Source organism: Embiotoca jacksoni, unplaced genomic scaffold, assembly GCF_022577435.1.
Source record: "Embiotoca jacksoni isolate LCO1_2020_lvr unplaced genomic scaffold, fEmbJac1.0.p SCAF_11, whole genome shotgun sequence".
NCBI classification, from domain to species: domain Eukaryota; kingdom Metazoa; phylum Chordata; class Actinopteri; family Embiotocidae; genus Embiotoca; species Embiotoca jacksoni.
The window spans coordinates 17374395-17392365 of record NW_027185241.1 but is presented as its reverse complement, the minus strand read 5'-3'; the positions used below and the strand labels follow the sequence as shown (position 1 = coordinate 17392365).

The 17971-nt window shown below is 41.1% G+C and overlaps 1 protein-coding gene across 4 annotated transcripts in view; it reads right to left on the bottom strand.

Annotated features, from left to right (window-relative positions):
* usp45 (ubiquitin specific peptidase 45) overlaps positions 1 to 17971 on the bottom strand; it is a 35141-nt gene that overhangs the window by 4714 nt on the left and 12456 nt on the right. Inside the window, exons 6-14 of one of the 4 annotated variants that reach the window (XM_069143400.1) lie at positions 16562 to 16713; positions 15099 to 15194; positions 14193 to 14323; positions 7050 to 7137; positions 4025 to 4106; positions 3444 to 3535; positions 2701 to 2757; positions 2353 to 2484; positions 377 to 1037 (exon numbers count right to left, since the gene is read on the bottom strand). In XM_069143400.1, coding sequence (XP_068999501.1) covers positions 377 to 1037; positions 2353 to 2484; positions 2701 to 2757; positions 3444 to 3535; positions 4025 to 4106; positions 7050 to 7137; positions 14193 to 14323; positions 15099 to 15194; positions 16562 to 16713 — 1491 coding nt within the window. The remainder of the gene's footprint in view (positions 1 to 376; positions 1038 to 2352; positions 2485 to 2700; positions 2758 to 3443; positions 3536 to 4024; positions 4107 to 7049; positions 7138 to 14192; positions 14324 to 15098; positions 15195 to 16561; positions 16714 to 17971) is intronic. The other 3 variants (XM_069143401.1, XM_069143403.1, XM_069143404.1) reach the window with 3 other exon arrangements.

Below are 17971 nucleotides of genomic sequence, written 5' to 3'. Positions count from 1 at the left end.
CTGTCTTATTATTGGCCTGTCAATCATCTGTTAAGCACTTTGAACTGCACTAACCTGTTTGAAAAGTGCTATATGAATAAAGTTTGATTGATTGATTGATTGAAGGGTGTTAATAGAGAGAAGGAACCTTGGTATTACTGGGTGCAAACAGTATAGCCATAGTTTTGTTTGCATTTAAAAGCAATTGCCAATCAGAGAGGGCATGCTGCAGTGAGCTGCTAAGAGGACTGTATCATCAGCATACATATAATACACTTGAACATTTCATCACAACTTTGTAATGAAAACGCACCATCTTAATCATTAGCAGGTAGACAGCACTGGTTTGTTCCTCGAAGCTTTCTGCTCCGTGGTTCCAGATGTTCTTTTGTCTCACCTGCTGAGCTGCTCTTGCGCAGCTGCTTCTGCCTGCGCTCGGTGCAGCTCTCACACAGCAGCTTGTTGTTGCCCATCAGCAGCTCCACAGAGGTGAACTGGTGCAGGCAGGACTGGATGGAGCACTCTTTGGAGCTGGGTGTGTAGCTGTGGGACAGGGCCTGGAACGCCCCCTGGTGGTGTTGGTGGTGGAGATTATCTCGGGTTTGTGTGTCTCCCTGCTCCTCTTGAGAACAGTGTATGGAGGCGGAGCAGTCCCCGGAGCTGAAGCCCAGGTTGACTTTAGATACTGCAGTAACTAGCTGCTCTACAGCGCCACCTTGCCTGTTGGAGGATGATGACGAGGGAGAGGAGGTGGAGATGGGCGTAGGGGAAGGAGTGAGGGTGGAGGCGGACGACGGGGTGGACATGTGACCGTGGCAGGAGGAGGAGGTGCGTGGGGCCCACTCGCTCTCGGAGGCCTCACTGTCAGCGTCGTTACTGCTGTCTTGAGCAGTCGAGTCTCTTTCGCTGCCATCCGAGAGGCTGCCGGCAGCCGCCATCTTACAAACTGAGACGCCTCGCGCTGATCCACCGGCGACGCCCTCATCCTCCGGTCGCTCCGGACCACAGCCTGCTCCCTTCTCCTCCACGGAGCTGGAGGACCTCCTGCTCTGCTGCTTCTATGGAAAAGACCGACAAGCACATTTCATCTCCCTTCAGAGATGCAGACTGCCAGTTTTACCTGTCGGACCTTGACCCTGACGTTCTTCTAACTCTTTTTTTGCATATCTTAAAATGTGAATAAAAGCCCTCCCAATACCACAGTCGTGTATTCACTTCATTTATGACCTCACATGATACTTTAACCCTCCGTGCCTTTAAACCCACAGCACTATATGCATGTATAAGCCATAATCATTTGTTTACAGTATTGCTTACCTAAATATCTTGTGCACATTGATTTTCAGACTTCTTCTGATACAAGACTGCTGCTCTTTATCTTAATACTGTGTCGCGTTTACACTTGTGATCTTTCAAAAATGACATTACTTTGCTTGTTGCCTTTACTGTCTTTAAATTTCTATTCTATCAGCGCTGTGGTCAATGATTGAGAAATGACATTTTGTTTTCATACACAGAGCATTTCAATATGTCAGTAAAACTAAACTCTAATTTAAATACTGTGTTTAGAGAGACCATGTTTAAGTGGCACATTGGATTGTAGGAAGCTTTTTGCAGGCTAAAAGAGCGACACTAGCTCTGTAAGTAAAGCAGGAGTCTGACACTGGAATAGAAATGTTATTGTTCACCGCCCACACTAATGTAAGACAAAGACAGACAGACAGTTTGGTGACACACTGCAGTAAACAATCCTCCACATTATAAACTGTATAAAATAAACTGTGGACCTTAACGCAGACCGCCACAGGCCAAATACTGTGTCAGCTTTGGTGCTCGATCTATGAGGGTACAGCTTTAACTTGAACAGAGTCAAAACTGGCTTGGACATGTCATCTACATGAAATATTTTAGGGGTTGAATTAGAGCTGCAAATATTATTCAATTAATAAATGACCTGATTGAAAAAGAATCACCAACTATTTTTATTTAGTCATTTTTTGATGTAAACATGCTAAAATTATTTGATTCCAGCTTCTTAAATGTGAATATTTTCAGGTTCCTTTAGGTCTCCAGGATGATATTTATTATTTTCACACCATGTTGAATTTGACATTACGGACTACATTGCATTGATCTTTATAGAATCTAAAGAGCCCGACTTTGTCTTCTTCTGAATTTGCACAAAGGAGGAGAAAAACAGAAACTGATGTGAAATGAATGAATGTGTGGCTGGGGGTTTGCAGATACGTGTTTATGTCAATCGGTTTTCAGACAAAGAAGACTAATAGAAAACTATAACAACAGAAAATTATGTTCAGCAAAAAGCATAAACAGTTAAAAGAATATCACTTTCTTATGACACAGCTCTCTTACCTGTCCGCTCAGCTTCCTGGTGTTTCTGTTGGCGGACTGAGCAGCTGAGAGGACCTGGTCATTGTGAGCTGTATGGGTGTCCTGCTCCCGGCTGCCCTTCCCCAGCCTACCAGGGTTGGAAGGTTTCGATATCTGAGCAGAACAAAAACAAAGCATCATCAGTGGACTCGTATAAAGCTCCGGGTCAAGTGCTGATCGACTTAATCTGCTGAAACAATTCAACATGCAAACAAATGTAACACCGCCTTGGCAATCGATGAAAAAAACTGCAGTATTCGTTTAACTGTATCAAAGAATGAATCATCATCTCAAAATTTTTCACAGTGATTGTATTTTGGAGCAGCTCACCCTCTCTTCTATGATCGGTAATGAGATGTCTATAAAGGCCTCCTTTACTGTGGAGATCTGAAAGAGAATTAACAAACACGTCAGTGTCATAATATACATCTTCATCCTCTTCCTCAGTCGTCAAAATCTACCACAGATTTTCTGCAAGTGCAGGAGAGGAGATCTGTGAAATGACTGCGTCTCTGTGCTTTTTCCTCTGCAGCTTCACACCTGGTGCCTTCCTCCTTCAAGGATATTCCTTTAGTGGTATTTACTTTGTTAAACTAAGCGCCCACATTATACTGTAAATGCCGGCTGTGAGCAGTTGGTGTTTGAGCTGGTCCTTGAAGTGATTTTCATTTGTTTTTTTCCCCATTGACTTCTCTTCCATTATCTCTGGCCTATTTCTCAGTGCAGGATCATTCTTTGGTTGTGGCCATCAAAGTCAGACATTCAGCTTAGTGACAAATATCTGCCAGTTTAAGACTGCAATGAAAAATACCAGTGCTGCTGGAAACTGTGCTACAATCTGCTGTGTTTTAATCAATAAAATGAAACAATAATAGTGGAAAGTATTTCACAACAGATCTTTACTGGGTTACATTATTAAAAAGAAACTTCTGTCTGGGTTGGTTGGTTGGTTGACGAAAGAGTAAATGTTTGACCTGTGATCAGTTTCACCGAGGACAACCCACGGAGCTACGCTTGGTTTGTTCACAATGACTATTCAGATCCTTTGGTTTAGTTCAGCCACACACACTTACATGCTCACACTCTTCACACATAATGGTGTTGGTGAGCTCGCCTACAAAGATGCGATCGACGAAGTTCATCTTCACACCTTCTTTTCCGTACGCTGAAGAGAAAAAGAGACAGTTTTCAATTAATCATACATGTGAATTATGTTCATTTACAAACTGAGTTTCACTTTAAAAATCTGATTATTAAACACTATAACTTAGCCATAAAATGGTGAGTGGTGTGATTTAAAATAATTTAGTGGAGCACATTGAGAGCTGTCAAAAAATGTCATTAACCACACCTCTCAGATGCAGGACTATTTTTTCTTAAACTGCAGTGATATTTACTGTCAAGATGATCTAATTTCAAAGCGTAAAAGGCAAAACATGGACAAGTAAAATCAGGAAGTAGAGTCATCAACAGAATCAAATGATTAGCATTGATAATATTAAAATTTGTACGTGCAACGAGAGGGTTCATCCAACAAAGAGTTCACTGCTTTCTCCTCCTCTGGCTGATGACTGACTGAGCTGTATTTCCATTAACTGCCACCAGATGGGACTATTGATCTTGGCTTTCTGCCTGGTGCAGCGTTCATACCAACCTTTGACTTGGCGTTTGGTCTCCTCATCGGCAGTCTTCTCTGTGGGATTGTTGAAAGACTTCAGAATTCCTGCTTTCACTCTCTGCACAAAAAAACCCCACAAAATAATACAACAAATTAAATTTAAAGTGACATTCATTAATTCACATTAATTATATAAATTCTGTAACTAAAATTCACTTGGTTTTTTTTTCTTGTTATTTTTTATTTTTATTTGTCTTTATTACATCCATTAGTGATATATCACAATCTAGCCTGCAGCTGAGTTTGACAGGTAGACCCAATATAAGCATCATTAGTGTAAAATAATTATTGTGCTTGTCTAAAAATGTTAACACATGAAGCTCTTTAATTACGTGTGCATGTTTGTGTGTGTATAGGTTTTTCATGGGGTGCTCTTATTGAAGGTGACATGGTTGGTGAGAGGGCTGTGAAGAGGCACAGCCACAGTAAAGCACCAATCAATAGATAATTGGCCATGGCCTATGTCTGAGTCGAGACCAGTCGGCCCCCATTGTCCCGGGACCCACGCACTGGACTGGCTATTTAGGTCAAAAAGCCCTGGTAATCCCAACCCGGCCAGTCTGCACCCCACTTAGTCAGCACAGTCAGACCTGGCTGTGGCTCTCCTACTAATTAATTACCAGTAGCCCCCCATGCTCCCTCTCTCACCCCAAAGTAACAATGTGCACTGTCCCACACGGGATGGGTCATGGGGAGGAGGGATCAGGGGGCGTGAAGCGGGTTGCTGGTACAAGGGTGCAGGGGTGGAAATTAAAATGAAGACAGGGTGAAGAAGGACAGTCCATGCCCTGAGAGAGTAATACCTACTGTCTCAGCTAATTGGTGATAATTGACTGGGGCCAAATTAGCATATTCAGATCTCTGATACTAATGGCCAATCAACACAAACACTTAAAGGCCTCTGAAAGGTTGGCCTCACCCATTGCAAAAATACCAGTCTCTCTGACACACACACACACACACACACACACACACACACACACAAGTTAGTGTGTGTACACTATTTGTACTTCATGTATGTGCTTGTTCACACACAGTAAATATGAGATGAAAAGGTTTATTCCAGGTATGGATTAACCATAGCAGTGATGCTTTTCCTGTGTAAAAAGACAGATTAATAATACAAGTGTTTTTGTCTTTATAAGAAAAGTTAGTAAGTGGTATGATGTAAGTATTCATTTGAAAAATATTCAACAATGCCGGACTAAGATGCCACTGTATCTCTGAATGTGCTTTTATATGAGTTTCTGACTGAATGAACAGAGGAGGCTGTAACCCCTCCCTCTTTACCTCCTTGATTGGATTGGGAGACAGGCTGATGAGTGTGTGTGTGTGTGTGTGTGTGTGTGTGTGTGTGTGTGTGTGTGTGTGTGTGTGTGTGTGTGTGTGCGTGTGCACAGGAGGGGGCCGTGGGCGACCCTCAAGCACAATGGGACGGCCCTGGAGCTCATTTAGCAGCTGTGGGTTTCCCAAGATCACACAATGGTGCCGGTCGTGCCACTTGCAAGTTCCCTAAGTGGCACAACTGTCAGTGTTCACAAGTTTGAATGGGAGCCAGGAGCTCAGCCTGTGGCCCCTCCTGGGCCCGGGGCTGACCACTAAACACACCCGCTAACTTCTCCTCCTTGGTTCACGTTGCCACTGGTGGGGCCACGGGGGCCAGCTCGGTCCATCAAAGGGCTGCTGCGGGGTCTCCTAATTGCTCTGAGATGGGGTGGGGGTCACGATACTTGCCAAAAACACGGCACCATAAGGTTTAAACACGAAAACTGGATATCCAACATTAATATTGACATGGGGTTATGTGAGTGCACAGATCAACCCCAAAAACATGGCTAGCATTTCACATTATGACAGAGAATGTATTTCAAAATCTTAACTGGATTAAAGCATTAAATATATTGTACAAGTGGAGGGTCAATATGACTGGCAACAAATGCCAGCGACAAAAATGCCTTCACCGTGTGCTCAGATCAATGGCTTTCAAGAAAAGCACAGAATTGCAAATATTTTTAGCATGCGTGAGTGAACCACCATCGTTGCTTCTTCATCATATTCAAGTGTTCAGTATAGTTCATAAAACACAAAAGGTATTCAGTTCAGTATTCAAGCAAAATTAAAAAACAAAATGCAATTTGTTAAATCAGATGCTATCGCAGCTCTAATAGTCTGCACTAAGGCTTGTGTGCTTCGAATTATATGCGGGAATATTGATGCTGAAATGCTGATCTTTAGTAGGTATTATATTAATCTTAGCTTAGAACATTAGCATATTGACATACTGTATAGTGATTAACATAAAACTATTGTGACTGTTAATGAAACTACCAGTATTATAAAAACTAAACCCATTGCCTCAAGCTTTACTATAGAGTGTCCCCAAGTTTTGCACAATTTCTTCTATTAAATGTTGGAAACGCATATATAGACACATCTAAAAAACACCAGAAGTATGAAGGAGTACTTTGTGGGTATTTAAAGTACCGTTCTGTTAAGAAAAACTAAAATTAAAACAATCTTTGAAAGAACTTGACAAAAGATCCGACAACAAATGTATTCTGGAGGTCTAACTGCTACGGACATACCATGAAAAAAAAAAATCTAAACGCTCGCCCATATTCAGCAACTCGGGTGTTTGCACTTTGGTAAGTTTGCGATGTCATAAACTAATGGTCATATCATAAGTCTGCCCTCAGCACAGCCCACAGTTCAACCTTTTATGTGAAAGAAAACTCAGTCACGGAGCTAGAAAGCTACAAGACTGAAGAAAACCTGTGGTTGGCTGGAGCATGCATCGTTTAGGAAACAAAAATCAGCCAATCAGAAGAGAGTGTATTTGATATCAAAGTGCCTTAAAGACTTGAGTTTTTGGTAGTTAAAACCATAAAATTAATCTTTTTATGGATCTAAATACTTCACATAAAACACCAGAAAAATTCAAAATATGGGACCTTCAAACAACCGTCGAATACATGTGTGTAGGTGATGTACGTAAACTCACTTTAGTTTCCTCTACTCGTATGGAGTCCAGTAAGTAGTGCAGAAGCTCCTGACTGTCTTGTTGTTGATAGCCCTTGAAACGTGGAGCCCTGAGAAAAAAAAAGCACCATGAAAACACAGTTTACAATTTCATTGTTTTCATGTCTATTCGATTTGTTTTAATTCTATCTGAAGTTGTACAGAACTTTAATCAACTTTTGTTGTGTATAAATGCGTTAGATAAATAAACTTGACAGTCAAGAACAACAGTGAAAGAAACTTATGAAAAGAAAGTAAAAGAAAGGAGAATAGTCAAAGAACATTAAGGTCGGAGTGGATCTCTAACATAAAGAAAAAACACAAAACCACACAAACAAAGAAAAGCAGGACACAAAAAAACTGAAATCTAGAGAAAGATGATGAAATGAGAAATCAACTTTTGTCTTTTGTCAACACCTTTTTGCAACTTTCAGTGTCATCCTACAGTTTAGTGGTACATATAATATTTTTCATTCTCATATTTATATCACTTTTTATTCCTGATAAATCCATCTGCCCATCCATCATGTTGTAGACTTAACAAAGGCAAGTTAAACTATTGACTAAAGATACTGAGGTTAAGGCCGAGCCACTCTGTACACTATACAACCTACTTTATTATACATGCAGCACCACTGGAGGCGACTGAAACAGCTACCAGTTTCACCTGCTTAAATTCTTATCAGGCAGAACATCAGTTTCCTGCTAAACTCCGAGTCAATGTGTGAAATCAACTTCACACAAGCTGCTTATTTAATGCATCTTTAGCCTCATAACCATCAAATCCTTTTCGCTGTCCGTATCCTCATGGCTTAATTTACTCAACATATTGGTCTCCACTTACATAATTTGTTCATCTATTTATGAAGTCAGGTACAAAAAATACAGTTCATATATGAAATCAAACTATATTTTAACATTGCCTTTGCTAAAAGAAAACAAAATCTACAAACATCAGCTAATCGTGCATGCCAGCAAGTGTTCAATATTCTAACAATGCACAACATGAGAAATATGGATATCGGATCCTGTCCATAAATATAGAAATTTAGTCTGTAACTATTTAATTTGATTAGAATGATTGCACAATCATTTATAATGTCAGGACATTATAAATAGTGAATTCACAATGAAAATGTATGCAATGTTTGTTCAGTTGGTTTTCCTTGTGGAATACAGAGGGAATTAAAATTTTAAAGCCAAAATGCTCCAAAGAAAATAAAAACACTTGTTATCCGTAGCCCAGTCACCACTCTACCATGCTGGCTGACGGATCTCCACTTCTTGTTGAGCATTTTTTTGGCAAAGTAAGAGAGGACCTCCACCTCCTCCCTGGACATCAGTGCCAGAGCGGTTAGAGGGGAGTCTCTCCTTGAGTCCGTCCCCTGGCCGTTCACGGAGAGGCAGATGTGAGGACAGATGCCAGGGGCAGATGGGCAGCCGAGGCTGGAGCCACTGCAACCTGTTGGGCCGAGCCAGCCACATAACCAAAGGACAGGTTGGTCCGACAGGCATGACACGCACAGAGGCCACATTTCTGGTCAGAGGAGCTGTCCGACAAATACTGAGCATGTTCGTAGGGAGAGAGGTGGGGGGGCTAACTCCTATAATACAATAGTGTAGGACACTTGCTGGGGCTTAAAATCCTTATGGTCAAGTATAAACAGATTTCTGGTTATTTAAAATTTCATCTTTCTTGGTTTGACAAGCGAAAAAATACAAATACACTAATTCTTTGACACAGCAGACTGCACACTAATAATATGGATACAGTTATATATTTATTTTTTTCAAGAATTAAAGTATAGACACAATCTGGACACAGTGGTCAATTGATACAATTAATTTCATTCATCACTCTAATTTGTGGAATGATCTCTGAGGCATACTTCACATGTGGCCAAGAGTGGATGTCCATGTCTGGGAGAAATGGTCAGACACCTGCCCTCAACACAGGTCCTAACCAGTAGGTCTATCACACTCCCCCCCCCCCCCCCCCCCCCACACACACACACACACTCCCCACACACACACACACACACACACACACACACACACACACACACACACACACACGGTCTCTTATGCCTTTCTGTGCAGACATTCAGGGAAGGTTGGGGGGGGGGGGATGGTAGAGAGCACATATGTCATTTATTTGCCAGCCCACAAAGATAATAGCAAGTAAAGGAATGTTTCCCTCTTGTTGCGCTTAACAGCCTGTCAATCAACTAAGAGAGAGAGAAATATAAAACAAAAGGGAGAGAAGGAACGGAGTGAGAAAAAGAAGAAGAGACCGAGCGGGACGGAGAAAAAGGGAAAAGCATGGATGGATCAGTGGGAATGAGGAGGTCTGGAAGCTCATCCCAGTGGAGAGAAGCAGAAGGGCCCTGTAGCGCTGCTCTCAATCTGGCCAATGCAAACAGCTGCGGTGCTAACACAATTAATAGCCGGATGAGTTAGTACCAGACACAAGGCCACACAAGCCCCCCCCCATCACACACACACACACACACACACACACACACACACACACACACACACACACACACACGAGCAACACAATGCACCACAGTTCACATCATAAATTCATTAAGCCTTTACTCGCACACAACAATGAAACACAGAAATGTGACTCAATTATCGACAATATGTTCATAAAAATGTTTGTAGTATGAAAACAGGCCTGTGCTAGACATAGCTGCCTTTAAAAAAAATCTTTATGTGCAAAATACAGGAAACTCTGTCACTAATATTTTTGTTTAAATTAATAGAGGACAAAGAATTTGTATTTGGTGGAATCCAAACTGTATTTTCATTACTTTAACTATTGATGCAAGTAAAGCATTATTTATCTTTACCAACACTTAAAACACCTGTCACTCAGGCGGCACAGGTCTTTTGACATTAAGTGGTAAAGTGTGAGAATATTGCTGTTATATCGCATCTTCAGAAGCCAATAGATTTTGCCTTAATATAATCCATTTGCACCACAAGAAAACCAGGCAGCCCGAGTGTGCAGCCTCGCTAATGGTCACTAACATGTTGCTACAAGTACAGTATAAAAGAATAAATAAGATATATGGTGTTGTACTGACATATTTGGATGGCTCCATGTCAATCACAATTAGAAACACAGTTTCCAGATACTAACACAAGTCAGTTTTATAAAGTGAATGGATGTTCAATCCCTGAACTGTAGTCCTCAGAATATGTGCACATGCCAATATTTGTATTACTCTTTCATACCACCTATGAATATCTGCTTCTTCTTTTCATGTGCGTGTACTGTATGTGTGTAGGTGTGTGTGTGTGACTTGGATGCCAGCCTTAGATGGAATCCGTTGTTATCCTGTGCTGTTTCTATCAAGGATAAAAGGCTTCTCACACGGCTTATTTATGAACAATATTTGAAGAATGTGGGTATGTGGACATTTATACACAGTACATCGATGGAGAAAAAAGTCATCATACTTTTCATTTTTTTTCCAATACAAGTCCAGTGGCGATCCTGAAATGTGAGTCAGTCCTTGAAAGAAGCAGGTGTAGATGAATGCCTCAGCGTGGCCTTTTACTCCAAGCTTATGTATTGGATATGCATCGAGAGTGCATCGCATTACACTTGTACAAGTAATAATAATGATATACTGTCAGTAAAATGGTGCTTTCAAATCCATTTGACCCTCAGAGTCCAGGTGCCCAGAAAAAAGTAGATAAATATTAGAGCCTTTATTTTTCCCTGTCTTGCCACTGACTGCTGACTAGCCACTAACCGGCTTTGTAGTACACTGGGTACAAGCTGCGACCCTCTCTGGCACCAGATACACAGTGTGGTGCTGACCGTCCGACACGCACAGCTTGGCACTGGTCCGAGCACAGACCAGACCCCTTCCGTTGGCAGCAGGACGAGGAGGCAGGCTGTGGGGTACTCAGCTGGTTGAGGTCAAATGCATGTGAACACACACACACACACGACACACAGTCAAAAGACAAATGGAAGAGCGCCGTCAGTCCTCGCAGGTCAAGGACAGACCGACTCTCTCTGAGGGTCGAGAGCTCCCAGTGACATATCTTGATTGGGTCTTCAATGCCAATCAGAATCCTTAAGTGTGGTCTCATGAAAAAGTTTCATCAAAATTGTACCAACAAGTGAGATTTAACAGCATCTTTAGAGAGACATAGTCAGCACCAGTAGTCAAGGAGGAGACAATGTGTTTCTGTGTGTGGGTGTAAACGCATATCTATAACTATCATGTCCATACAGGCTACCATAAGCGAATATTTGAATTATCTATCTAAACTTTTTTTTTGATTGACTGATTAAATGTCAGTCCATGTATAGTTAGAAAATTGTTTAAAAAAGGACATCAAAAGCATCTAGAACCCAAAGTGACTTCTGAAAGATTGCTTCTTTTGTTGTACAAAAAGTTCACTCTCAAAGACATTCAATTTACAACGATATAAAACCTAGAAAAACATTAAAAAAAAACAAAAAAAAAAAACCCCGACTGGACCAGCGAAGTATTACTGACAGTTTTGCTTGTAACAAATCTGGTACTTTTATACTTATAAAGTAGGTTGTATGCTGTACATATACTGACCCCAAATTTTTGGTGTGAGAATTGTTTATAAAATTTGATATTGTCTGTATTTCTTCCTTCTTGGTGCTCAGCTCACTGCAAACCACTTATTGGAATCAGGAGCTCTTTTTAATAAATTAAAAAGGTCACAGGAAAGATTCAACACTTTTGAATTTTTGGCAAAACCTGTCAAGTGGTGCATGATGTGCTATTGACCTGACAATTGGTGTAACTGCAAAAACATTACGATTTAGTGTGTGCAGGATGTTTGTGTTCTTTCATGGCATATTTTCTCCAAAACTTATTTAACTAATCAATTATTAAATTGTTTCTAACTGATTGTATGTCTATCTGCTAATCCAAAGGTACAAAATCTTTTCAGACCATGTACCACTTTGTACTAAATCAAATTTCTTCAGCACAACTTTCCACTGCACGTCCCAACTACATTCCCTGATTTAACAATGCAACAAAACTCAGAAAGGTTAAATAACAACAACACAAGTTCATTGTACAAATTATTGCCGCTCTATACAGAAGGGGACTATCTTTTTAATAAGTCAGACATTTTAAAGAGAAAATGTTTCCTTTGTAACCATTCTGAAGCACTGAAAACAATGTTTAAATTGATATGAGCATGTCTGCATTTTTTTCAAACAAGGACATAAAAAACAATGACTCAGTGGCCTTAATTGAAGTTGATTTACAAGCATTGTGTTTGGATAATGTGTACTGAAGCTTAAAGTCATAAACCTTTTTTGAAATGCATGTCAGTGGAATAGATTAGCCCTATGTGAAATTAAACATGTATGAGTGCATAAAGGTGTGTGCATATACTTGCTGTCTGAATGCACAATTGCCTGCATGTGTGTTGCAGGCTGAGGAGGTGCCAGGTGAGGTGGCGCGTGCGCACACACACACACACACACACACACACACACACACACACACACACACACACACAAAGGCCTGTCTGATGAAAGCTGGGTACCAGAATAACTGTCAAAGACGCACCAGAGATGCAGCCAGTCATCCAACGTCAAATGCCCTGGTCACCCACCTGCACTACTAAGCAGTGAAAGACCCGCCCCAATACACACCAACAGGCTGGACCCAACCAGCAGTGTACCATGCTCAAACAAGAAGTCAGACAACCAAATATTCACACTGCTCATAAAAGGAAACTAAACAACTGTTCGGTTCACTGAAGTCAGCGTGTGTGTCGGCCTGTCACACAGTCTGTTCGACCTTGCTCTGGATCAAATACGACACAGGTGGCACAGCAGCGTAGCAAGTAGCAGAGGAGCTACAAATGGCGAGCTGCTGCTCGACATTTGATGAGGAACAGTGCCTTTGGTGTATTTTGTGTATGTTGAGGTTAGAGTGTGTGAAAGGCACTCAGCTGGGACCAGGTGCTACCTGGGTCTGGCTGGTTATGAGTGTTCACCACTGCAGTAAGGGGATGAAAGCACAGCTGAAAGCTGTGGCTCCTGCATTGTAAAGTGCTGCAGAGGTGATGGATAACTGCAATACTAAAAAAATGTTGCACAGTTTAGTGATTTCACTGAACCAGAGCTCAAATATTTGCAGGAGCCTGAAGTCTGAAAGCACACAAGAGTTAAAAAAAAAAAAAATAGCTGTTCTAACTTCCTGGTGTTTATGAAATAGTCTACGGGGGGCAGTCAAACCGTGATGTGCACAGAGCAGGGGGTAATAATAACCTTCATGAGCAAGTATTCAAAGTTACGTCTCGTGATCAATATCAGTGTCTGAATTACACACTATTGTGACTACTGGTATTTGCAATTTCACCATGGACTTGAACAGAGAGATCGCATAACATTTTTGGTTAAACTTGGAAAATTGGCAACAGAGACTCTTAAAATGCCTCATAAAATCTACAACATTGGTTCATTCACGTTTAAAAAGGGGCAAAACTTCACTGTCCAAAACCGAAGAAGGCGTTTCATGTCAGGAGCGCAACCAGGTGGGTTTTCTTTGACATTTTCAGGGTTGTGCAGGTGAATTTATCTCCACAGGGTCAGACTGTCAATACTTCTATCGACTTCTACTGTGATGTTCAGCGGCATCGGAGGGAAAACATTCCCCGCTAACGATCTGAACTGTGACATAACAGCACTTTGGTTCTCCAACATGACAACACGCATGTTGACAGTGCTGCTCTACATTCATGCACAACAGGAGGAGTCTAAGAACTTTTTGATCGCTCCTCGTATGATCTCTATAGAGGTTTTCACAAAACAATGAGCAGTTTGCCGTTTTAAAACTGAAAATAGAAAAAAAAAACAAGTTTTGGACGCAAAAAATATTTTCTATTCAACTGAGAAATGTGCTTCTGGTATTATCCAACCTGTAATTTCTGTTTCAGTTCCACAACAACAACAGACTTAGTTTACTTCCTCAGGTTTCTTTGAGCGACTCATTTTGATAGGTCTTAAACCAACCTAGTTCCCACATGTGGGCCCCCAAGGGGGAGGGCCGAGGTAGGGTGAAGGAAGTAACAGTTGGTATGAAGGGTGACATCTTACTTCTGGCAGAGCTGGTTGAAGAGGATTTTGGGATTGACGGGGCCTTTCCCGGGCTCTTTCATGCTCTGGAGGAAGACAAACATGGCCGCCGTCAGAGGGTCTGGACTGGGCAGCGCTACCGTCAGCTGACTCTGGAAGGTGAAAAGACAAAAAGGAAATAACTCTTGTTCCCAAACTTTAATTTCTGTCAGGAATCCTGGAAGTTAACATGATAACAAAGTAGGATTGAGGCTGATCTTCTTTTATGTGCCAACAAGGTATATAAAATAACTGACATAGAACAATGTGGTTTATTTACTTATCTGAATTAGGATTCCAGTTGCTAAATCACACAAAAACATTCACACAACGGTTTTCACTTTAACGTCTGAAACATGCTGAAGCTCTAAAATTAGAATCCAAGATGTCTAAAATACCTAAGAAGGCATTTTACATTTGACCACTTTTCAGATCATTTATTCTGTTTTTTGATTTCTATTGTCACATATCATTTATTTGATGCAACATATATGAATATTTATTTCAAAAGCAAAAGGAATTTATTGTTATTCGTTTGATTATCAGGAGCAGTATGGAGGATTTAGTGGCAGCTAGTGGTGAGGTTGCAAATTGCAACCAACTGAACACCCCTCCACTGCCCCTCTAAGCGGGTAAAAGAATCTACGGTGACCATGAAACTCCAACGCCACCGTTTGGTTTGACTATTCTGGGCTAATGTAGAAACGTGGTGGGTTTCGTTAAGGAAACCTACGAAGGGCTCATTGTAAGGTAACGAAAACACAACTATTCTTAGTTTCAGATGATTACACACTAATGAATGTTATATTTGATTTCTGTCAATAGATCCTCCTAAATCCCACACTGGTCCTTTCAGAAGACTCTCTGAAGGAGGAGAATAAACAGTACCAGATTGGTATCGACAGGAGGGCAGATCCTGAGCTTGTACCCTTTCTCCTTCACTTCCTGGATGAGGTCGATGAGCATGTGTGTCTGGGACAGGTTCTGTGTGGACAACAGAATTATTTGAGACCGTTTAATTATACTCATCTTTTCAATCCATCTATGAACTGAACGGTAATACGTAAAAGGTATTGATCAGACACATTAGATCATCTGATTTTAACCAGCTGAAATCCATTCATAAAACCAGAGGATCAAATTAATCACATGCACAGATATTACATTTCATCAAGGACAAACAACAATTTTGTGGATGAGAAAAAGACAGCAACCAAAGCGAAGATCTGTCAAAGATATGAAAATGTATCTACACTTAGCTTGTGGCAATTCAAAGCGGTCAATTAAAATACCCTTGTAAAATGTTATCTCCATTTTAGTAGGATTCGGGAAACTTGCGCTGAGTTCATTATACTGAAAGAGGCTTTCAAAATGATCTATGATCTGTGAGTTTGAAATGTGGAGAAGATCCTTGGCGTGGAGGTAGCCTGAAGCAGTCATTGTCCCTTCACGTTAGAGAAGCATCTTTCCCTTCCCTTTCAAGAGATATTTGTTTTGTCACATCCTGGCAATAAAGACTGTTGCTATGGAAAACACACAATGGAGCTGGCATTGTGAACGCAGACACAGCTCATCCTCTGACAATTATGTGTTTTCACCAGAAAGATTGCAATTTTCAAGGAGACAATACAAACAGACAGCGAGAGGGAGAGAAAAGCATGTAAAGCGCGCTCACTCGAATTTCAATCAGCGAGGAAGACCCTGAGGGTGATTAACAAAATGGCAGAAAAAAACAGCTTCATTGTTGAAGAGGCATGTCAGTTTGCAGTCACCATGACATGACCAGAGAAAGACTGAGGAGGCTCTATAGCTGTGTTGTGTTGTGAACATGCTCTGCACCAATTGAGTGCCACTCGTGTACGGGCAGGTGAATGTGTCCAAGCCAGCACTGCATTTACTGCTGCATTGAGTATAAGATACAAAATGACCTGTATATACCCACAGCCATTGTAAGACGGCAATCTGGTTTACTATAGGACAGACACATAAGAAGCAGCACTTGAGTATTTACACATGGTGATGACACACATATTTGTACTGTCATGTTAGAATAAACATCCTTGTGATTCATTAGGCTAACAAGGGTCTCTGGAGATAAAGCAAGGATTTGCAAGCAGGCTGTTTACATTGAGAAATCCAGCAACAAGTAATACATCATGTAAACAGTATATAATACAACCATACCACATGTCATGATGCACAATAAAAAAAAAAGTGGTGTTCTGTTCATGCAAACATTTTTTTATTATTATTGTTATTATTCTTGAACTCTGACCAGAAAATACACAAACACACCTTTGTGTAAGATTTAGAGAAAAAAAACTATTAACAGCAGTAATAGCAATACACACCTGCATTACAGCATTGAAGAAGCAAGTGTTACCAAGGTTATTGATTCCCTTAACAGGAACCAAAGTGCTGTTGATGACTGGATTCTTGCCTCTGGGCAGGTCAGCATAATCGGATGGCTCCTCTCGCAGCTTGATGATCTTGGGAGATGCTGCTGAAACACATAAAAAAGCAGGTAGATGTATGTTTGAAGAGATACAGCCTGTAAGTAAGTCAGAGTAACAATGTGTGGGTCTCTGAAACTGACAAAAAAAAAATCCCACTTCTAAACCCTGATTTGACTTTTACTTTGAGGTTGATACCAAGACTTGAAGCTGCAGCTGAGATGGTGGCAGGTCTGAGACAGAGAGTGGAAGTCAGCCTTGCTGCCGGACAAATTTCCGCAAGTCTTTAATTGGGATTGTATCAGAATACTGGGGGGAAAAAAAACAACAAAAAAAGGGCTTAGCCTTGGAACAAGGCTGAGGCTGGGAGCAGGGTGCTGGGACGGCAGCTGGAAGGAGAGCTGGGTCATTTGGGGAAAGCAGATGACAGCTGTAGAAGTTTCCGCTGGTTAGTGAGGGAGGAGGGGGGGCTGGGGTTGGAGAGATGGCTCTCCAGAGCCAGCTGTTCCTCCTGATCACCAATGAAAACTAACCTTCAACAGAAACTAAGACACAGATGGTCACAATCTAACAGTATCATGCAGACTGCTGGGGACAGACTAGAGCTGTGCGAGCTGATGATGTGACAGCAGCTAACGAGGCTAACACTAACACCATGATGGACAAACAATAATACCGTGTTGCGAACTATTGATTTACTGTAAGACGACTCTACTGGACTGCCTCGTGCTAATAATCATAAATATATAAATATGTAATTGTGTGTCTGCAACATGGGGCCCAGAGGTGTTCGTTCAGGGTGATGTTTAAAAAGCCCATCGCTTCATAATGGATGACAGGCTCAGTATAGCGATGCATAATCTCTCTAATCTCAATGTCAAAATTAACAAGAACTCACTGAGATTTTTTCATAGATATCATAAACACAGAAAGAGACACAAGCAACTGGTAGGAGAAAGAAGATGGACAGAAGTAAAACCGTTCTACTCAACTGCCATTAATCTGCTTTAGTGATTGGAAAAACAACAAGTGCTTTATCTCATTGGGTAGAAAAAAGTAAAAAAAAAGTTCTTCCAACTGTCGCTCGTGTGGGAATTGTTAATCTGTCCGGATCATCTCTCTAATGTTGGAAGGTCCTTACTATAATACTTTCTCTGAGATGAGTTATGTTGTGATTTGGTGCTACATACTGTAAATAAAATTCATATTGAAGTAAAAGGTTGTGGGGCTGAACAGGAGCTCCAGGAGCAGGAAAGCAGCTCAGTCATCTTGTGTTTACTCTGAAGCATTAATACTGTATTCATACAC